At 41.5% G+C, this 22,450-nt stretch overlaps 3 protein-coding genes across 5 annotated transcripts in view; 1 reads left to right on the forward strand and 2 right to left on the reverse strand.

Annotated features, from left to right (window-relative positions):
• The window catches only part of UBR7 (ubiquitin protein ligase E3 component n-recognin 7), a 17,159-nt gene extending 10,454 nt beyond the window's left edge, over window positions 1-6,705 (reverse strand). Inside the window, exons 1-6 of the mRNA XM_021679656.1 lie at window positions 6,512-6,705; window positions 4,528-4,661; window positions 4,015-4,075; window positions 2,780-2,875; window positions 633-686; window positions 309-414 (exon numbers count right to left, since the gene is read on the reverse strand). Of these exons, the coding sequence (XP_021535331.1) occupies window positions 309-414; window positions 633-686; window positions 2,780-2,875; window positions 4,015-4,075; window positions 4,528-4,661; window positions 6,512-6,661 (601 nt within the window). The 5' untranslated portion in view covers window positions 6,662-6,705. The remainder of the gene's footprint in view (window positions 1-308; window positions 415-632; window positions 687-2,779; window positions 2,876-4,014; window positions 4,076-4,527; window positions 4,662-6,511) is intronic.
• A 184-nt stretch (window positions 6,706-6,889) lies between these two features.
• On the forward strand, window positions 6,890-9,839 carry GON7 (GON7 subunit of KEOPS complex). Of its 2 annotated transcripts, none has more exons than XM_021679655.1 (2): window positions 6,890-7,141; window positions 9,429-9,839. In XM_021679655.1, exons 1-2 carry the CDS (start codon window positions 6,934-6,936, stop codon window positions 9,521-9,523), a joined length of 303 nt encoding a protein of 100 aa, XP_021535330.1. In that variant the 5' UTR covers window positions 6,890-6,933; the 3' UTR covers window positions 9,524-9,839. The 2 variants fall into 2 exon arrangements, 1 of the variants encoding a protein (XP_021535330.1); XR_002479788.2 differs by having other exon boundaries at window positions 7,059-7,156; window positions 9,429-9,511.
• Window positions 9,840-19,989: 10,150 nt separating this feature from the next.
• TMEM251 (transmembrane protein 251) lies at window positions 19,990-22,232 on the reverse strand. Of its 2 annotated transcripts, none has more exons than XM_044918133.1 (2): window positions 22,178-22,232; window positions 19,990-21,310 (listed from the first exon to the last, which is right to left on the reverse strand). In XM_044918133.1, the coding sequence occupies exon 2, from the start codon at window positions 21,292-21,294 to the stop codon at window positions 20,899-20,901; it is 396 nt and encodes a 131-aa protein (XP_044774068.1). In that variant the 5' UTR covers window positions 21,295-21,310; window positions 22,178-22,232; the 3' UTR covers window positions 19,990-20,898. The 2 variants fall into 2 exon arrangements, with proteins under 2 accessions (XP_044774068.1, XP_021535329.1); XM_021679654.2 differs by lacking the exon at window positions 22,178-22,232 and adding an exon at window positions 21,726-22,023.
• Window positions 22,233-22,450: the final 218 nt, after the last annotated feature.

Consider the following 22,450-nt stretch of genomic DNA (forward strand, 5'->3'; position numbering starts at 1 on the left):
TTCTTTCTTTTTTTTTTTAAAGATTTTATTTATTTATCTGACAGAGAATGGGAGACAGAAAGCATGAGAGGAGGAGGGTCAGAGGGAGAAGCAGACTCCCTGCCAAGCAGGGAGCCCGATGCGGGACTCGATTCCGGGACTCCAGAATCATGACCTGAGCCGAAGGCAGTTGCTTAACCAACTGAGCCACCCAGGCGCCCAATTAACTGAATTTAACTTAAAAAGAAAAACAGCTGCCAAAAATTCTGGACTGAACACAGAAATGTCAGGAGCCCAGGTCTTAGCACCCCACCACGAGGGACCCGTACCTGCCAGCCGCGCAGCATAAGCCCACAGGAAGGAGCAGCGTTTCATACACGCCTGGCACACCATCTCCTGGAAGTCGCCACTCTCGGGGGGAATGGCACCAAGATGCTGCAAATACAGGAAACCGAGTATCTTTCTTGTGGTCTCCAAGCTGTCCAAGATGCTCATTATGTAATCAACAAATATTGCAAAAGAACACTGATCGTATCTTTATGGTTTCTTTTTGGAAGAGTAATTATAAGGTAAAATATAACACAATTCAAAAAGAAAAGATCTTTTCTCTTTTTGTGAAGACAGTGGCTTTAAAAGGTAAAAGCTTTCCTTACCCTCCCGTGGAACCAGTCTTCACAGACTACACACTGGATCATCTCATCCGGAATCTAACACGGAAAAGCAGTTTGCATGTTAATGATTACAGTGAATTCTGGGACACAGAAGTAAATCTGGCAAACAGTAGAACCAGATACTAAATAATTATCTACCAATTCTGTGAGACTGCTATCCACGTGCCAATAGTCAAGGGGACAGGGAGAAATAGCGGGTCACAGGGCCAGAGAAGCTCACTTTCCAGGAACCCGTCTGCAGAAGGCTTACATTGAGGTGAGCACTTTGGAAGCAACCATCAAAGCTCATTCACTTCCGTTACTTGGCATCTGACTCTTACGAAACTTTGTAAGTAACAGCTTCTCATTTTATCCATAAACTAAGGCCCAGGGAGGTTAAGATGAATTGACCAATGTAGAATGTGGCAATCCCCACATTCTTCAACCCCTTCATTTTACTTAAACTGAAAAGTAAATATCATAAACAGCCTTTTGATAATATGGACAGCAAAACTTCCCTAACTTGAATTAGTTAAATAATTAAGTAATTAAATTCTGGCCCCAGGAAAACGATATACCAAAGGGCATAGACTGTTTTTGGCATGGTTTTCCTTTCATTCCCAGGCTTTCATATCTACTGATTAATATCCCAATGTTGTTCTGTATTTTCCCTATTATAAGTTCTTAAAGGGGAAAAAAGCATATATATCTTTATATATGCCCATATATAGACCTATACACACACACATATATATATATGTAGCAGTTTTATTCTTTCTCTGCCTTGATCAATTTATTCAGCATCTCATTTTTGTCTTTTAACAGTGTTATAACACCTTAGCCCATACCTTAAAATATCCAGTTTTAAGGTTTTATCTTTGTTAACTCAAAGATATTTTCAATTTGTTCCTCTACATAATTTGGTTCAATAATTACAGTTCCAAGACAACTAGAAAGCAAGGAAGAAGGCAGAAGCCTAATTTTTCTAAACATAAAAGCACTCCTTCCTATCAGTAAATACACAAACAAAAGCCAGTCAAAATATGAGCCAAGAATATGAAAGGACAATTCAGATAGGTTATTAAATATGTCCAATAAACTCATGAAAGATGCATAATCTTACTCATGATCAGGGAAAGGAAATTTTTAAAAGATACTGCTCTTCATCTATCAAGATGGCAAAATTTAAAAAGGCAGCTACTATGTAGGCCTGACAAGAATATGGGGAAAAACACACTATCTCCTACTGTCTGTGACTGAACTCTTTTGGCAGACATGATCGCAACTGTAAATATAAATATCTTATGTCTCACTGGTTCTACCTCTGGGTATCCATAAATACTTGCAGGAATATACTCAGTCATATTACTGTATAAGGATGTTCACTGCAGCTTTCTTTACAATACTGAAAAATGAGACACCACCAATCTGCGACAGAACATTTAGGTAACTAACTTACAGCATGTCACATTATGAATACTTGGCTGCTATCGGAACAAGGTGGATTTGGATTTGTGCTGTTTTGCATGCAAAGATGTCTGTGATAAGTGAGAAAAGCTGCAGAAGTGAATGTACTGAATTTTCACTTTTGTTAAAAGGAAACTACAAATTGAAGCACACATCCACTTACATGCGCACAGAAAGAGGTCTAAAAACATATACCCCAAAAGTGTTAACAGTGGTTATATCTAGGAAGAAGATGAAGTGAGGAAGAAGAAAAGCTCTTTTTAAATTGTGTATACTTTAAAAAAAATTTTTTAAATGTTTAAAAATTTTGTACATATTGAAATCTTTAAGAGGATTCAGTCTGTACACCCCATTTCTTTTCTTTCAGGGAAGCAAGAAGTTGAAGGTCATTTTTTGGACAGTGTTTGGAGGAGTGGAGCAGGCAGGCAACGAGAGAGAGGAAGGAAGAAAGTGCTGGCCTGGAGAAAGTCCTGTCCAATATTTCACTCTCATGGTGTAGACTGAGAATAGTCGAGATCTGTACCAGTTACAGCTCCAGCCCAGACTCCTAAGAAAGGATAAACCTAGAATCCTCTCATAATCCCCAAATCCTCTCTGAACAGCTACAGAGATCCAGACTGGACAACAGGTCAAGGAGTGAAGGCTAGAGGTATTAACCTCCAATCAACCTCCAATTCTCTTACCTCATCATCAGGATCAGGATAAGGTCTCTTACAAATGCAGTACAATCCAAAAAAGTTGTCATTGTATTTATTGCCAGAATTTATCTTTGCTTTGTCCTGAAAGAGATTAATTTCAATATATAATATGGTCTAATTTTAACTATAATCTCAGGCATCATGAAAGTATAAATTATCATAAATTTCATACAAATATCATATATATGACATATTCATAATACATCGTCAGTGTAATATAGTAAGATATAATAAATAACATGAATATAATGAAATATAAATATCATAAATTTCCTGTTGCATGAAGTCAATGCATTCAATTTCTACATTAAATATCTTCCTCCCCAAAAGTTGGTCTTTAACTTTCAAAGTTCAAAGAAAAAGAATTCACTCCTATTAAAAGGATAGTTTTTTTAGGATACAGAGAATAAATAAACTTTTTTGTACCTTCTCTGTAGTAATTGGGGGAAACCAAATATGTCCATAACAAAATGCTGATAAAAGTTAATTATAAATATTAATGATCGACCTATGTAAATGAACATTGGCCTAGAATTTCGAAGTACTTCTTAATGCCCAGCTGTGATTGCCAAAGCTCCCAGGTTACAAGAAGGTAAAAAGCAGGCAAGGAAATTGTCTAAAAATAACCTTCAAAGGAGGGAAATAGCAATTATGACTGAACAATGTAGGAACCCCGAACCCCGAACAAGTTTTTTATTGTTTTTAAAGTCATACCATTTGCTTTAAAAGCCTTAAACCATGAGCACAACCAACATAATCAAACCTGAATTACTTTAAAGAACATTCCCACCAAAATCTTTCAGATTAATTACAATCTGTAATGTAGGCTCTGAACAGGTTAGTTTTCCAACAAAATAAAAAATAGAATACAGTCCAGGGGCGCCTGGGTGGCTCAGTCGTTAAGTGTCTGCCTTCAGCTCAGGTCATGATCCTAGGGTCTTAGGATCGAGCCCCACATCAGGCTCCCTGCTCAGCGGCAAGCCTGCTTCTCCCTCTCCCATTCCCCTGCTTGTGTTCCCTCTCTCGCTGAGTCTCTCTCTATCAAATAAATAAATAAAATCTTAAAAAAAAAAAAAAGAATACAGTCTAATACTGATTTGCCTATTTGCAAAGAATAAGCATAAGAACTTCTTTTTTGGAACATGTATAGTATTTATCCACTCTGGCAAATATCAATCTCAGCTATTTTCAATGCATTTTTAGTTACAGTGCCTACTTACAGGAAATAATTTGCATTCCAAATTTTTAAACTTGCTGTTTCCACAATCACAACGAAAGTTTCTGGAAAAAATGAGGAAGAGCCGATTTTAATTTTTCTTTTAAATCTAATGAGTTACTCTTTAAATTAGTATCATAGCCCCTTCCCTTTCAATTGGTTTCTAGGATGTAAAAAGTGGCCTTGGTTGCTATTCATGTAACCAATCTGAAATTTCTCCAAGCACATAACAATAAAATACTTACTAATTCTGAAAATTAACATGCACAGAGACAAATATTTATATCACACATACACAAACACACAAGTAAATAATGGCAGAGAAGGATGACTAGTTTGAGTTTATACAATAATTTTATTTTAAAAGGCCCCTGGAAAAACTGTTCTCTCCAATTATATTATAGAAAACAATTACATTTTTACCAGTGCACAACTACTTTAAACAGAAAAACAGTGCAGGTGGGCAAGAATCCAAACATTTAAAAAGCATTCAGTGCCAATCCCTGACTGTCTTTACCTTTTTGTGTATAGCTCAAATAGTTTATGACTTCCATGACATTCATAACTGCAAGCTAGGCAAATTCCTGCTGGTTCTTCTCCCTCTGGGGTGCAAGTACTACAGGCATATAGTGCTTGTCTCTTTACTGAGCCCTAAAAGACAGCCCCAAAAGGGAAAGAGAGAATAATTACACAGGAGAGTACCAAAACACCACTGCATGCTTCAAATCACTATATATGTCCTATAGTAGTGCTCATTTTCATACAATTTTTTCTTAAAATGATAGTTTTAAATTCCCAGTCAGCTGAAAATAAGAATAAGCTGGCCTGCATCAACATTTTAACACATGAAAATATAGGAGAATGTGTATAGGTTTACGTTAGCAATATCACACTTACAATTTTGGAAAATACTTGTGACTCCACCAAAGAGAAAAATCAATGCATTAAAAGAATCCTTTTGATTTTAGGAGATGCAGGCTGAAATATTTAGAGCTTCATGATGTCTGCAACTTATTTTCAAATGATTCAGGGGAGTAAAGTGTATTATATAGAGAAGAGAGATAAAACAAATGTGGCAAAAAATGAATACCTGCAAGAGGTACACAGGTGTTCACAATATTATTCTTTCAACTTATCTGTAGATTTAAAATTTTTCAAAATTAAAAGTTGAAGGAAAAACAGGCAAAACTTAGAAATCTTGACAGTGGTTACCCTCCTCTAGAAAGGAGGGAGACAGAGAAGCTTCTGGGATGCCATAATGTTCAATTTCTTGATGGGGGGGGGCAGGTAGTAGGTACATACATATGTTCACTTTTTTCGCCAAGCCATAGACATGACTTGCGTGATTTTCCACGTATTTTACTACAGTAAAAAGAAAATTTGTAGGAAGTCCGTTTTATAAAGCTAACTACATTTCAAGAAAAGCTTACATACACTTTTTTTTTTTTTAAGGAAAGCAGAGAAAAAGTTGTTTTAGTGGTGACCAAAGGTTTTAAAATACCGGCCAACATCTGCGACTATCTGCCGATACCAGGTTAATTCAACAGTCTAACCACTGTGCAGGGTAAACTCAACCGGTCAACGATGACAACTGGTATTATGAGCTCAGTCCGCACCACATAATGGCCCCAAGTCTCTCGCCTCATCCCCCAGTGTTCCACGCATCCCCCAGAGTCTAGGTAACCTTCTTCTTCCTACCAATTCTCATCCCGTGTAGTTTCCTTCTACCCAACTTGCTCCATTTTTGTATCTAGAAATACAGGATGAGTCACCAAACACTACAACGCCCCCCCTCAAATCCTGATTCATAACGTCTTCCAAATGCCAAATTTACCCTTCAAGCAAATCCTCTCTTCTCCTCCCTTCCTTTGCCAGTGCCACCTGCTGTCGTGGTTCCGGTCTATTCCCACGGGGGGGGGGGGGGGGGGGGGGGAACGACTGCAGATAGACACTGTACTTGCTTCGTCTCGCCAAAAAAACTACAAGCTAGCACTTGTCAAACTACATTGTAGAGGATTAGCTGTCAAGGAACCCAGCCCAGGGGGAGATTTTCAAACCCAGATCTCTCTCCTTTAACTCTGCTTTGACTCTCCCGTTAGGTTCCTAATAAACACTCTTAGGATGGGAAAAGTAAGGACAAAGATGTCGGTATCTGAGAGGTCACGGGGACAGTTTCTGAAAAGCAGCCGAGGCTCCGAGGAGAGACGGGAGAGGAAGGAAAGAGCAGGGGCCCCAGGGCCAAAGCCTGGAGAATCCTGAGAGACCGGACGAAGGAAGACCGAGGAAGGAGGGGGGCCCTGCTGGCTACAGGCTAAGAAGGAGGACCCAGGAGGCTGAGGTTTAAGGGCAGCTGGGCCTGGGACGGGGAAGCCTACCACGAACGGCGGCCCCGGACCACCACGGGGGAGCCGGGCCGCGCAGGCGGGAATAGGGCAAGTCAGGTCGGGTACCCGAGGTTCGGCGGGAGCCCGGGGCAGGCGAGGCCCGGGCCGCGCGCCCACCTGCGAGTAGGAGCACTTCTCGGAGTCGCTGCCGCCCAGTACGGCGCACGCCTCGTTCTCCAGCTCCTCGTCCTCCTCTAGAACGTCGACCAACGATACCACGGGCTCCAGCTCCGACTGCCGTCCAGCGGACCCCTCCGCCCCAGCCATCCTCAACTGTCAGCGGGACCGCGGCTCGGCCCGGCGGAGGCGGGAAAAGCGGCTGCGAGAGGCGTGGCCGGAGGAGGCGGGGCCCAGTGCTAAGAACCAATCCCAAAGAAGGGAATAGAAGGAAGGAGGAGGAGCGACTTCCGACAAACGGAAGTCACTCCTCTCCCTCCTCCCGCCTGCGCCGGCCTGCACGCGCCTGCGCCCGCCGCGTGCTGACTTCCGCTTCCGGGTGGCCCTTCCGTGTCGCTCGCCGTTGAAGCTCCGCGGTCGTCATGGAGTTGTTTGCCGAGTACTTCGGGGTGGATGGGCAGCAGCAGCAGCTGCGGGTGCCCTGTGAGGCGCCGAGCGACGCGGACGCTTTCGAGGGCCTGTTGTCTGGTGTGGCCCAGATGAGAGAGTTGGTGACCGAGCTCTTCGACCCCCTGGTGCAGCAGGAAGCGCAAGACTGGGAGGTGGCGACTCCAGAAGAGGCCATGGACGGTGAGCCCTGAGAAGGTGCTGGAGCGACAGGAGGGCGGGGCAGGGCAGCCCGGGTAGGGTGGCCGACTTGGAGAAAGCCTCGGGGGGAAGAAGAATCCAGCTAAAAATTGTTGGCACTTACCGCCGTATTATCTGGGCTACTTCTACTTAAGCGTTTTCACGACTGTCTTTCCATTTATATCACAAAAAACGTGCTGAATGCCTAGTACTCTGTGCCAGGCACTGGGCTGTGCTCTTGAGAAAGAATGAGGTGAATGCCACTCAGTTCCTGGCCTTGTGGAACTCTCAGGCTGTTGGGGGTTAGACAAGCCAACACTTATTACAGCCTGGAAGTACGACCTCAGGGCCCTCTGTAATTATTGCAAACTTAGAGGACCCGGGAAGGCTTCAGAGAGGGGGCATGACTTTTGAGCTGGGGGGGTTGAAGGATGAAAATGAGTATTACCTGGGTTGACATTACAGACATGTTAGGAAGATTGCCATCTATCGCCGAATAGGTTCTGAAGATTTCAGTTTAAGGAGTCCTAACTCCCAGGGACTCCTTTCCCATATCCCATTTTAGAAGGTACAGTTTGAAAGGAGAAATATGAAATTCAAGTGAATACAAAAAGAGGTAGGTACATTTTCTGCCCTGAGCTGAAGAACCTAAGAATTAAATATTGGAGTCAGGACTTAACTCCTTTAAAGAGGGGCTTAAATGGTACTGTACTTTTTTTTTTTCCCCCATCTTGTTTACATCTTGATAGTTCCAGATAATGTAAACTCACACCATTACTCTGAGTTCAGACAATAGATTGGTTCCATGAATATGTTAATTGGGTGTTGCCACATACGTTCAAAGTGAAGTCCTGTTTCTTGGCTCCAGAAATACTTCTCTAATCTGTTGAAAGTGTTATCATTGGAATAAGGATGAGTATAGCTAGAGCCATTTCTTAAAATATCATTACTTTTTGGAAAAATAACTGACACCTATTCTATTAATGGCAGGTCAGTAATATCTTTGTATTGGAGGACATCTTTGTGTATATTAAATGACGACCCCATTAAGTGACGACCCCATAAAGCTTAGGTTTGAATTTCCTTTGTTAAAAGTAATGAGATTGAAATGGTGCATTTTGTGTTATATGAATTCTATCTCAACAAATGTACAAAATTTAAAAATTACAACAATTACTAGAGAAAAGTGATAGAACTCTAAAAAGTACTAAGTACTGAAATTGGATTACAAATAATCCAGTTATCAAATGTGCAAAGGATTTGAATAGACATTTGTCCAGTAAGCTCATGAAAAGATACTCAGTAAGCTCATGAAATGGTCAGTAAGCTCATGAAAAAATATTCAGCATCATTGGCCATCAGAAAAATGCTAACGAAAACCACAATAAAATACCACTTCATGCTCACTAGGATGACTATAATCAGAAAGAACAATAACAAGTGTTAGCTAGAATGTGAAGAAATTGAGCCCTCATACATTGCTGGTGGAAATATGAAATGATATACCTTCTTTGGAAAACGGTTCGGCAGTTCCTCAAAAAGTTAAACATAAAGTTATCGTATGACCCAGGAATTCCACTCCTAGGATCTCCTCATTCCATTCCTAGTTCTCCAAAGAGAACTGGAAACATATGTTCACATAAAAACTTATTCGTGAATGTTCATAGCAGCACTATTTTATAATCGCTAAAAAGTGGAAACAGCACAGAAGTCCATCACCTGATGAGTGGATAAATAAAATATGGTGTATCCATCAATGGAATATTATTCAACAATAAAAAGGAATGAAGTACCAGTAAACACTACAACATGAATGAACCTTAAAAACATGTTGAGTGAAGGAAGGCAGACAAAAAGGCCACATATATTATGATTCCAGTTATATGAAATGTCGAGAATAGACGAATCTATGGAGATAGAAAGTGGATTAGAGGTGGCCAAGGGCTAAGGGGAATGGAAAGTGATTGTTAATGGGTGCGGGATTTCTTTCCGGGGTGATGAAAATGTTCTAGAATTAAATAGTAGTGACAGTTGCTCAACCTAGGGAATATACTACAAATCAATAAATTGTAGAGTGAATTTTATGGTCTATGAATTATATCTCAAAAAAAGTGATAAGATTTTAAACACCAAAATTCTTGAAATCTTTTTAACCATACATACTTTGAATCTGTTGTATGCATTTTATTAATCCTTAAAATTGAAATAATCTCATTATCAACCATTTTAGCAATCTTATTTCTTTGAACCACTGAACATATTGTCATACAACAAATATTTATTTTAAAAGGTGATGATGAAGATGATGCAGAAGATGAAAATAACACTGATGATAGAACTAACTCAGATGGATCATCTGCAAAACAGCCCAAATCGCCATCTTAACAGTCGCTTTTATGAAATTTTAAAGACTGCTACTATATCTGAATTATCACACAGTGACATTTAGGAAAGACTTGTGCTCTATTTGGAAAAGCATTTGTTTTGTTCTTCTAGGACAATTTTGTCAAAGAAAAAAATGTTTCTTCTGTTTCTAGCAAAGAAAGATAAATGTTTAGAAATGAATCTGTTTTCTTGAGTGAGAAATAAATTTCAGACCATGGAAATAAAATAGAACACTTGATGTATAAAATCCTCTAAGTTGGCAACTGAATTTTTATTGTTTTCTTTTTTTTTAATTTTTTTATTGTTATGTTAACCACCATACATTACATCATTAGTTTTAGATGTAGTGTTCCATGATTCATTGTTTGTGCATAACACCCAGTGCTCCGTGCAGAACGTGCCCTCTTTAATACGCATCACCAGGCTAACCCATCCCCTCACCCCCCTCCCCTCTAGAACCCTCAGTTTTTCAGTTTTATTGTTTTCTACTTTTTAAATAACCGTTGAATTAAATTGTGTGATGTCGGGGAGCCTGGGTGGCTCAGTGGTTAAGCGTCTGCCTTCGGCTCGGGTCATGATGTCCTGGGATCGAGCCCCGTGTTGGGCTCCCTGTTCTGTGGGAAGCCTGCTTCTCCCTCTCGCACTCCCTCTGCTTGTGTTCCCTCTCTTGCTGTGTCTCTCTCTGTCAATTAAATAAGTAAAATCTTTAAAATAAAATAAATAAATAAATTGTGTGATGTCTACATCTTTTGGCTTCTGCTTGTTATAAAAAATACATGTCAGTTCTTGGACAATAACATTTCAAAGAACCATGTGACATGAGCAAGTGGTGAAAATTGGATATTAAATTTAAGAATGGCAGTTCTGTGTAAGAAGGAAAACAGGAAGAGAAGTACTGAAGGAGGGAGATGAGCCCTTGAGAGAGACCCAAGGAAACCTGGAATCTCCACTCACAACCAATATATAGACCCCCAGAGATGATACCACTCAACAAATATATATTTAACTTGTACCTTAAGAGAACAAGTTGGGTGTGCTTTTATGCTGTAACATGTTATGTATATAAACCCAAACTTAGGTCTTTAAGTAACTTAATCTGTGTTGACTATAACTTAAGGTATTTCTTCTCATCCTGTATCCATGCTTTGATTTTGCTTACTGAAGTACTATTGAATCCTTTAAAATACATATATATTCCTAAAGTGTGTGTGTGTTCCTTTCTGCTTGTCAGTGGGACCAAGACATTTATTTACTATGCATGTTTCCTGATTGATTTACATAGCTAAAATGCAAAGAAATCAAGTAGCATGCATCTAAGGAAATACAAATAGTTACGGAATTTTAGAGTTAGAAGTAACCTTACAGATTATATGATTTATTTCTGAGATGAATCTTAAAATAGGTGTTTGCCCTGAATTTGAGCTAACAATTGGCAGAGCTGGGTTGTACACATACCCTTTAAAAAATTACAAAAAAAAAAAAAAAGATTATCATAATACTTCCCCAGTTACATCCTGAAATCTATAGCTTACAAAGTACGTGCTATTAAGGAAACTGAGTTTAGATACCTTTTCGTATCTTTAAAGTATTGTTTTACTTGGAACATCAGTCTTCCACTTAAGTGCATTTTTGTAATCAAAGCAATACCAAATAGAAAAAGAAATAGCAACTAGAAAATGTTTTGGGTTTTTGGTCTTGTTGTTTTGGGTTTTTTTAAAGATTTTATTTATTTGAGAGAGAGAGAGGGCAAGAGAGAGCACGAGGGGGGTAAGGGGCAGAGGGAGAAGCAGACTCCCTGCTGAGCAGGGAGCCCTATGTGGGGCTTGATCCCGGGACTCCAGGATCATGACCTGAGCTGAAGGCAGACGCTTAATCGACTGAGCCACCCAGGCGCCCCTAGAAAATGTTTTATAAATAGTCAGAAATTTCCTTGTTTAGTTTGTGATAATGTCTCTAATGTTGGCACCTCGACTCAGTTATTGACTTATAGTAATCTTTTTCTTCATACAGTCTTTTAAAAAACAACTTACCAGCATAGTTAAAATAGTAAATACATTTTTTAATATTTTTCTTTTTTAAAGTTTATTATTTTGGGGCGCCTGGGTGGCTCAGTCAGTTAAGTGTCTGCCTTCGGCTCAGGTCATGATCCCAGGGTCCTGGGATTGAGCCCGATGTCGGGGGGGGGGGGGGGCCCTGCTCAGCGGGGAGCCTGCTTCTCCCTTTTCCTCTGCCCCCTGCTTGTACTCTCTCTGTCAAATAAATAAATAAAATCTTAAGGGGCGCCTGGGTGGCTCAGTCGTTAAGTGTCTGCCCTCGGCTCAGGTCATGATCCCAGAGTCCTGGGATTGAGCCTTGCATCAGGCTCCCTGCTCCGCGGGAAGCCTGCTTCTCCCTCTCCCCTCCCCCTGCTTGTGTTCCCTCTCTCGCTGTCTCTCTCTCTGTCAAATAAATAAATCTCTTTAAAAAATAAATAAATAAAATCTTTTTTTTTTTAAGTTTATTATTTTTTTAGTAACCTCCACATACAACAGGGGGCTCAAACTCATGACCCTGAATTCAGTAGTCACATGATCTTCTGAGTCATCCAGGTGCCCCTAAAATAGTTCATATTTTTACAGCAATAACTGAGCTTTGCTCCTGAATATTTTGTTTCCTTCTTTGTTTAGTAAATGTATTTATAAAGAAGAAATTTCAAGATATTTGCGCTTTGTGGTCCAGTGTTTTGAGGTCTGGGTTATATAGGTTTGACTGATCTTTTCCTTAATTTTAATACTGATTCTAACTCTAATACTGTGTCCTTCATAAATGTTCATTTGCAGACCCTAGTTAATTAAATAAAAATAGAACCTAAATGTCCATTCTCAAGACCCTAGTCAATTAAATAAAAATAGAATATTAATACACTGATTTTACGCAGTCATTTAAAAAGACCAAAGTGTAGCTCTATATGTTAAAGACCAATCTCTAGGATATATTGTTAAATGAAAACTAGCAAGATACAGAACAGTGTGTAGAATGCTACTATTGGAGAATATTGGCTAGATACACGTGGTATCTAAAAGGATAGAACGCTGCTGAACAGGAGTTGGGTTGGGAATAAGATTTTTCACTGAACATTCTTGTTCTCCTTTGCATTTTTAAAAAACGTATATTTTTCTTTTTTTTTTTTAAGATTTTATTTATTTATTTGAGAGAGAGAGTGAGAGAGAGAGAGAGCACAAGAGGGGGGAGCGGGAGAGGGAGAAGCAGACTCCCTGCTGAGCAGGTAGCCCGACGCGGGACTCGATCCCGGGACTCCAGGATCATGACCTGAGCCGAAGGCAGTCGCTTAACCAACTGAGCCACCCAGGCGCCCAAAACGTATATTTTTCTACACAAATACAGAAGAAGTTACTGAAACTGTCAATTTTTTTTTTTTTTAAAGTAAGCTTTAGGGGCGCTTGGGTGGCTCAGTTGTTAAGCGTCTGCCTTCAGCTCAGGTCATGATCCCAGGATCCTGGTATCGAGCCCTGCATCGGGCTCCCTGCTCCGCGGGAAGCCTGCTTCTCCCTCTCCCACTCCCCCTGCTTGTGTTCCCTCTCTCGCTGTGTCTCTCTGTGTCAAATAAAATCTTTAAAAATAAATAAAGTAAGCTTTATACCCAACATGGTTCTTAAACTCATGACCCAGAGATCAAGAGTCACATGCTCTACTGACTGATCCAGGCAGGCGCCTCAATTTTTAATTTTAAAAAGTTATGCTTTAGGGGCACCTGGGTGGTTCAGTTGTTAAGCGTCTGTCTTAGGCTCAGGTCATGATCCTAGGTCCCACATCAGGCTCCCTGCTCAGCCGGGAGTCAGCTTCTCCCTCTCCCACTCCCCCCTGCTTGTGTTCCCTCTCTTGCTGTCTCTATCTCTGTCAAAAAATAAATAAAAATCTTTAAAAAAAAAAAAAAAAAAGAGGGGGGAGTGCCTAGGTGGCTCAGTCAGTTAAGTGTCTGACTCTTGATTCTGGCTCAGGTCATGATCTCAGAATCATAAGATTGAGCCCCAAGTCGGGCTCTGGGCTGGGCATGGAGCCTGCTTAAGATTTTCTCTCTTCTTCTCCCCATCTTAAAAAAACAAGAATCAGGGTGCCTGGGTAGCTCAGTCGGTTGAACACCTGACTCTTGATTTCGGCTCAGGTTATGATCTCAGGGTTGTGGGATGAGCCCTGTATAGGGCTTCATGCTCAGTGCAGAGTCTGCTTGAGATTCTCCCACTCCCTGTGCCCCTCCCCCCACTTGTGCACATGCTCGCTCACTCTCTCAAATAAATAAATAATCTTTTTTTAAAAATCCGCATTTCCCATCTGACTACTACTTTGTCAGAAAAGGGAGCAGAACATGACCTCTAAAGAGGTTAGGAAACTGTGCTAACGTGAGGTAGGACGCTGTAAAAAAAAAAAAAAAAAAAAAGTGGAGGGGGAGGTGTTTCTAAAACCGATGTGCCTAGCTTTAACCTTGAAAAAGATGCCCTCTAGCCAGTGCATCATTCGCAAAGCATAATATGAATTTCACAGTGTTGCCGTAACTATTCCAGTTCTCAGGTGACCTTTGGGATCAGAATTGCTCTATTTAAAGACATGGCCCAGGGAACAATGAATGCTAGAATGTAAGCTTCTATTTAAATATTTTAAAAAGTAGCAGCTCACATTGGGGCAGCAACAAGGCCATTGGGGTACAGTTTTAAATAGAAATTTACTCCAATGCAAAAAGAAAAACAGAAATTTACTCCAGTGCCAGAAATTCTGCTGGAGATAGAACTAACTTCTAAAAACACATTACCACTTTTTTTTTTTTAAGATTATTTATTTATTTATTTATTTGACAGAGAGAGAGACACAGCGAGAGAGGGAACACAAGTAGGGGGAGTGGGAGAGGGAGAAGCAGGCTCCCCGCTGAGCAGGAAGTCCGATGCTGGACTCGATCCCAGGACCCTGGGATCATGACCTGAGCGGAAGGCAGACGCTTAACGACTGAGCCACCCAGGCGCCCCCATATTACCGCTTTAAATGAGCGATTTACAGGACCAATAAACTCCAGAGTACTGCAATTGTGTGCTGTAGCTCTAAGAGATTGGCATGACACTTGATGCATATGTTAGGTGGTTTAGGAAACTGTTATCTTAATGATTGTAACTTGAGAATTGCTCAAGGCTCTAATCACCCCTTCAAACCTTGTTTGTGAGTGTGGTTTGTTTTTTTCTGCATGAATAAGGAACATCCCAAGACAACCAACATCACAACCGTTGGCAAAAATGAATGGACTCATTTTAAATCTTGGCCTCAGAAAGAATATATCACTACATGCTGAAACCTGAGAAAGCTTAACCACTAAACTTATCTCGAACATGTGACAGATTAGACTTTGCACTTAGTAGAAAATGTTGACTTTAACCTTTATTTTCTCTGGAGAGCAAACTAGATTGTTTTGCAGTCTAATGAAAGAGGTATTCAGTGGCAGTAAAAATCACTCATGCAATAAAAAATTATGAGCACCTACTGTGTGCCCAGGCACCTACTGTTCTAGGCACAGGGTATACAACAGTGAACAGACAAAATCCCTGCCCTCACAATGGAGTTTAGATTCTGACAAAATGTGTAACATGTCGTGTGATGTTGAGTGCTGTGGAGAAAAACAGGGAAGGAGGATGCTAAATTTTAAATAGGCTGGTCAGAGGCAGCCTTACAAAGCTGAAAATTGAGCAAAGGTCTGAAGATGGTGATAAGAGCAGGCCAGGGCTGAGCATCCAGACAGAAGGTACACTGAGTGCATGAGCCTTGAAACAGGTTTTTCTGGCATATTCTAGAATCAGCAGGAAAATCAGTGTGGCTAGAGTGGAATGAGGGGTGGAGAGAATAGTAGAAAATGAAGAAAATGGTCAAGGGCCACTTATTTAGGACTTTGTAAGCCATGTTAAGAACTTTGAGTTTTATTCTCAGTAGGGAAGCTATAGGAGGGTTTTTGAGAGAAGTAACATTTTAAAAGAATCTCTTGCCACTTTTTGATAGACTTACAGGGGCCTTGAGCAGATTTTGGTGGGTAGAGAGATGAGGAGCTTGGTTTTGGACAGGTTAAATCTCAGATGCCTGGTAAGACATCTTAGTAAATGCCAAATAGGCAGTTGAATATCCAAGTCTGGAGCTCAGGAGATATGCAGGGTAGTAATATAAATTTGGGCACTTAAAGCCATGAACCAGGATAGGATGACCAAGGGGAGAAAGTATAGAAATGAGAACTGGGGGATGTCAACATTCAGAAACTGGGCAGAGCCCCAGGGAGGAACCAGCAAAGGAAACAGGAGAAGTTGATGAGGAAGAAGGCAAACCAGGGAAGTGTCTAGAACTGGGGTAAAATCTGGTAGCTGCTAGCCACATGTGGCTATTTGAACTAATTAAAATTTAAAATTCAGTTCCTGTCACACTAGCCACATCTCAAGAGCTCATTTCATGTGGCTAATGGCTACTGATTTGGACAGTAAAGATAGATACAAAATATTTCCATCATCACTAAAGCTCTATTGGGCAGTACTGATCCAGAAACCAGCTGAAGAAAGTATCTCAAGGACAAGGGGTGTGTCAAAAACTGCTAATGAGTAATTTAAGGGCTGAGTCTTGACCATTGGGTTTAGTTATGTGTAAGTGACCAGTGACCTCTTGACAAGAGAGCAGTTTTGGTAGAGTGGGAGAAAAAACCCTGATACAAGTGTGTTCAGAATAATCTGGAGGATCGGGCTCCCTGCTCGGCAGGGAGTCTGCTTCTCCCTCTGACCCTCCCCCCTCTCATGTGCTCTCTCTCTCTCGTTCTCTCTGTCTCAAATAAATAAATAAAATCTTTAAAAAAAAAAAAAAAAAAGAATAATCTGGAGGAGAGGAACTAGAACCAGAAAATACACCTTGTTCCTGAACTTGGGCTCCGGCAGGCAGCCGCCTACAGTCTACTCTGTATGGTCATGTCCAGGCTGACACTGCCCCTGGAGTGGAGGGCCTGATAGGCCCAGTGTAGGGCTCCCGGTGCTGCTTGCCCAGATCATCTCAAGCTACCATAGGAATAGCTCAGGACCATGGACATCACCTTTGGACTCATCTCCTGCTTTGTTTTTCCAGCCATGGGGCTGGGTCTTGTCACATTTGGAGAGCTACAGGAAGCAGGAGTGAAGGGGACTGTCCTCTCCCTCACCTTGTGACCTGACCATGCTCTGTCTGTCCTGATCATGTCTGCTGAATTCCTAGCTGGCCTCCCTTGGATCATGGCCTTCAGTTACAGTGACCTCTTCTACAATCATGACTTCTTGATTTCTCCATGGTGACATCCCGGGACCACATGTATCAGTTTATAAGGCCCAGCTATGTATAGCCCCAACTTGTAGCAAGAGAGTCTATCTAAGCCTTGAAATTTTTAAAGACAATATAGACACCTCTTTAAAGATTTACAATTCAAATAGCTGGGGTGAACTTGCTGCAAAGTATTTGTTGAAGCTGCTCCAAAGACAGATACAACTAAGAGGACGGACAGTTGAGTCTTTATGGTGCGTACAAACCCATGGTCCAGTGATTCTCCACAAATGATTCCAATACAATCATGTGAAGAGCTCTAAAAACACAGCTGCCTCTTCTCCTCTCCCCGAGAGTGACAAAACTGGGCAGGGACCTCGGCATTGTTTATGTGAGGAGTTTTGCTTTGTTTCTTGTTTATTTCTTTGGATGATTCTAATATACAGCTCTAATATACAAAACCTATTCACTGTCTTAGACCAAAACAAAAATACTAATGCAGGATTCCCAATCATGGTCTAGAATTTTCTGGAACTTTATAAGTAGGTTAGAGAATTAAGATTAAGTGATGGCACACACTTGATACAAAATGAGTCATGCAGTATTGTAGTAAAGCTTTCTGTTTTGGAGATTGAGATTGTTAAATCCATCAAGAAGGAAATCAACACTAGATAATCTTAATAAAAACTGTAACACTACCCGTGGTGAACAGACATCCCACTCTAATTAGTTTATGGGTGTGGTTACTGCCATAGAAATGTTCTGATGATTCCACCTCCCCAACGAAAAGGTTTTTTTTAATTAATTATAAAAGCTTTGAAATAGATTCAAATTCTAAACTTAGGAAATCACATTTTTTACTTTAAAACTGATAGCATCTAGGGGCACGTGGGGGGCTCAGTCAGTGGAGCATCTGACTCTTGATTTTAGCTCAGGTCCTGATCTCAGGGTGGTGAGATTGGGCCCATCGGGCTCAGTGTGGAGTCTGCTTGAGATTCTCTCTCTCCCTCTCCCCTGCCCCCCCCCTTTTTAAAAAATAAAATTAAAAAAAAACTGGTAGCATCTTTAAAACTAGAAAAGTTACATGGTGACTAAAGCTCCATGAATTAGATGTTTCTCGGATTTAATTATCTATTCTCTATCCTGGCACTTTCAAAAAAATAAAATATCTGGCATATTTCCATGAAAAACACACAACAGGTTTTTTTACTTCCTTTCAGATGTGGTTGCAAATAAGGTGACTTATTAAGCAACTGCGGGGGGAAATAAAGCAATTACGGGATATTAACTCTGTCTTTCTCATTTCTGGAAGCAGATATTATTGACGAGTTATGAATACTACGATACTTGTCCCTTCCCTACAATCCCTGAAGCACTTCCTATATTTGCCATTTCTCTAATCCTGTACTCACTGCTTACTGTACTGTGATGTAAATATGAAATAACTTGATATAATACACAGGTTTCCTCTCCATCAGCTTAACCTCCCCCTCAATCTAACAGATCTAGATTAATTTCACCTTTCCCTCTACTCTACAAAGAGTGCTTTGAACTATTAAACAGCCATAGACAAATAGGAATAATTCACAACTTGGGTAATTAATTCCTAAATAATCAAAAAACATTAACCCTGCAATCTGAAACTTAGTAATTACATTTGGAAGTACTGAATTACTCCCACTCTATTTTAATATTTCTACTACCAAGGCAATCTAGTCTTGAAAGATAGAGATGGACCGAATACTTACCAAATCCCCAAATACTAGAATTTGAAATATAAAAGATAGTCTACTTCAATAAAAAGGAATTACTACTTTATAAGACAAGTGATAAACTCACAAACCTTGCATTATATCAAGCATTTATAAAATGAAAAAAATTGAAATACTTTTCTTAAATCATTTTCAAACTACTACTGCCTCAAGACGAATCAAATCAAACTGCTCAATGATTTTCCTCACATTATCCTTTTTTCTGAAAAGCAGTATAACGAGGTGATAGAGCTGGAGATCTGAAGCCAGACATCCTGAGTTCAAATCCTGACTTTTCCACGTCCTTGCTGTGTGACCATGGGCCAGTTATGAATTCCTGTGCTTCCTCTTCCGTAAAATGGCACTAGTACCAGCACGTACCTGCCTCCTAGGCCTGTTGTGAAGAAAGACAGAAATCACTCAGAGAACAGTGACTGTAGTGTGCATACTATTAGTTAAGTACTCAAGAGATGCCAAGTGATTTGGTTATCTGACCCTCACAGAAACGGGTATTTCAGCCTGCTGCCTACTTTGGAGAGTCAGTGTATTGTAGCAAAAGCGCTATCATTTCAGTCACCAGACCTCTGGAAGAAGCAAAGGGAAAGTGAGATTGATTACCTGGACAAGGATCCGATCATGCCGCTTGTGAGTTACAAAGGTACCAGCTCTATCTTTCAAGTAACGCTTGCTGTGGAATGTTCAGCCTTCCATTCCGGTCAGATCAGACTTGAACGCTGAGGTTGTTAGAATACTTTTTAGATTTTCAGTAGCTCATACGAATTGAGAACAACCTTTCAATAATGCCCTTTCCATTCTGTGGCATGGCTAGGCAGACAATCCCAGGAAACACATCATTTGGGAGAAGCACTACAGGTCAGTGGTTAGGAACAAAGGCATCCGATGCCTGGTCATACCTCTCGCTCTGCTGCTTACCAGCTGTGTGACCTGAACAGGCAAGTTTTTTAACTTTTTTTTTTTAAAGATTTTATTTGTTTATTTGCGAGAGAGAATGAGAGACAGAGAGCACGAGAGGGAGGAGGGTCAGAGGGAGAAGCAGACTCCCGGCCAAGCAGGGAGCCCGATGCGGAACTCGATCCTGGGACTCCAGGATCATGACCTGAGCCGAAGGCAGTCGCTTAACCAACTGAGCCACCCAGGCACCCCAAGTTATTTAACTTCTCTACCTCAGGGGCTTTATCTGTAAAATCTGGATAATTGTTTTCTTAGGGTTGTTGAGAGGATTAAATGAGTTAATTCATGTAAACCTCTTAGAACAGAGCCCAAGAGAATAAGCACCAAAAAAGGTTATGGTTATTATTAAAATCTATCAGTGTAATGTCCTTGGTATTAATGGCACAACTGTATAAAAATACATCTTGATCCCACCCAGAAAAAAAGGAAAAAAAATCCTAAAATCTGATATTTCCATGTTTTAGTTATTTGTATTGGTACCAGACATGAGGTAGTAAGTACAAATGCAAAGGAGGAAGTACAAAGATCACATCTTCATGCAATTCGCCTGTTGCCTGAAGACCTGAAGGCTGGACCTTAGGCCAGAAAAGAAAATCAGGATGACGACTTGGTAGTATTTTAGAGGGGTGTCACACATCTGACAGGGACCAGACTAAATATTTTCACTGAACACCTCGTTTCCATCGTCTGTGTGTAAGATTTCTCAACTTTCAAACATTTAGTTTCTTCCCAAGTAATTTTTTAAAAACTAGTAGCGGTAATAACGTTGATAATCCCAGCAGCATCACCAAAAGGAAGCACAAACTTTGCTTATCAAGATAGCCATCACCTCAGGAATTTTATACCAATTTCTCACGAACTGACAGCAAGCAAGCAAGCATAGTTGGCTTAGTTACAACAGGTTGAACTGGTGTTTTAGTTTGAAGAATTTTAAAGCAAGCCAAGTAATTGTATAAAATTTAAATTTTATGACCATGTTTGGACCTTTTTACATTAAGCACAATGGAAATGTTCATATTCATTTTTTTCCCCAAAGGAAAAATTTCTGAATCATCACTATGTTGCACAGTAGAATAAAAATAGTTCAGGTACTTATTCAAGTTTCTAAAGAACGCAAATAACAGACACGATTTTACTTCCAAAATCTGAAGTCATCAACATGATTTTGTAGTACTGTATCTCAGGCTTCACTTAAAAATTCATTATTATTCAGATAAAGATAGCCCCCTAGTCACACTTTTTAGAAAGCCTCTGCCCCACCACAACTTCCTGAGATCTGTGAACAAACTGCAGTCTTGTGATCAGGCTCCATATAGTACTGGCAGTTTTGTAACTGTAAGGAAAAAATGGTGACTCATTTTAGGTGTCAATCAGTTGTAGTCTGCTGATCTGATTAGAAGCCTTGACAAATGCCTGGTGGCGATTGCAAATAACTGCCAAGCATATGGGGATAATACAGTAGCCCACCGTTTTGGGGTCAGCTCTTGTACAAGAATAAAGGAACAAAAACATCTGTAAATAAGGTATCAGAAAAATAACTGTCCAAAACCAAAAAGGCAGGGAGAGTAAACGAGCTTTCAAGGAGTGTGTCCATGTGGTTCCTTCAAGGGGCTCTTCCGGGTGCTGCTGAATGTGTTCCAAGGCCAGCCTGTTGTAAGTCTCATTGATTTCAAAAACATAGTAAAATGCTCCTGCACTTGCTAACAAATACAATCCCACTCCAATCCATCCCATCCTCTGACGGAAGTTCATCATTCTCCATGCTCTGTGCCTTCAAATTAAGGAAAAAAAAAAAAAAGTTAGGGTCTAGTAATGCTGTCATGGCAATGATTCCCCATTAATGCATCTCAGGCTTGAAATAATTAAATTTGCATTTACTAAGAAATGTAAACAACGCACAGCTTGTTTTCTGTAATAGTTATGAGAAAGTAAAGTTTCAGTATATATTGAGAGTGCTTTTCATGTGAATCCCACAGAATAAATAAATCACTATATCCGGCTTAAGTAAGTCCAGCACACCTTCCCTTGAGAAACTGGAATTAAACTGGTTTCCTAAGAAACACTTCACCTTTATAGTTCAAGTAGTTTCTGACTTAACACTACTGTTTCGGACGTGAACACTCGATTCTACAAGTCAAAGCAATGTCGGAGCCCCCACGTTAAGACAGTAACTCTTAAACACTTACAATGGTCCCGAAAATCTTCCTGTTCCCACGGCAAGCGTTAAAGAGTCACTCAGTTCTGAATACTCGGGTGGTTTTGGCATTTCAGAGAAAGCCACCATAAGAGAAATCCCCGGGGTCACCGGCTGGGAGAAATGGGAGCGCGGCCAGCCTGGAGCACAAGCTAATTGTGATTAAGCACAGCGTGACTGCGGCCAGTCACGCGACGGCCCGGGCCCTGTGGCTGCGGCCGGAGCCCCAGCCAGTGTCACCCGGCGGGGCCGGGAGGCTCCCCAGCCCCCCGGGCCTCCCCGGCAGCCGGCCCCGCCCCCCGCCGCGCTGCAGCGCCGGCGGCCCGACCAGGGCTGCGCGGGCGGCGCCGGGCCCGGGCCTCTCCGCCTCGCAGCGCCGGGAGCCCAGTGCCGGGCAGCGGCCACCGGCCGAGCCTGCAGAGACGGGCAGCTCCCGGATCTCACCTTCCTGTCCCGTTTGGCCCGCCCGCCCACCGTCCCGGATGCTGCCACAGTCGGGACTTCCGGCTCGAGCCGGAAGCGCGCGCGCTCCGCCCCGTCGTGACGGCAGGCCGTCTCCCGGCGCGCGCCCGGCACCGCTCCGGTGGGGGCGGGGGCGGGGGCTGCGGCGGCGCGGGGCCTGGCGCGTCCCTTCACGTGGGTGGCGGTCCGGGCATCCTCGGAGCCCCTCGGCCTGGGCCCCAGTGCCTCGCCGCGGACAGCAGCGCGGGGACGGCG

Source organism: Neomonachus schauinslandi, chromosome 9, assembly GCF_002201575.2.
Source record: "Neomonachus schauinslandi chromosome 9, ASM220157v2, whole genome shotgun sequence".
Taxonomy (NCBI): domain Eukaryota; kingdom Metazoa; phylum Chordata; class Mammalia; order Carnivora; family Phocidae; genus Neomonachus; species Neomonachus schauinslandi.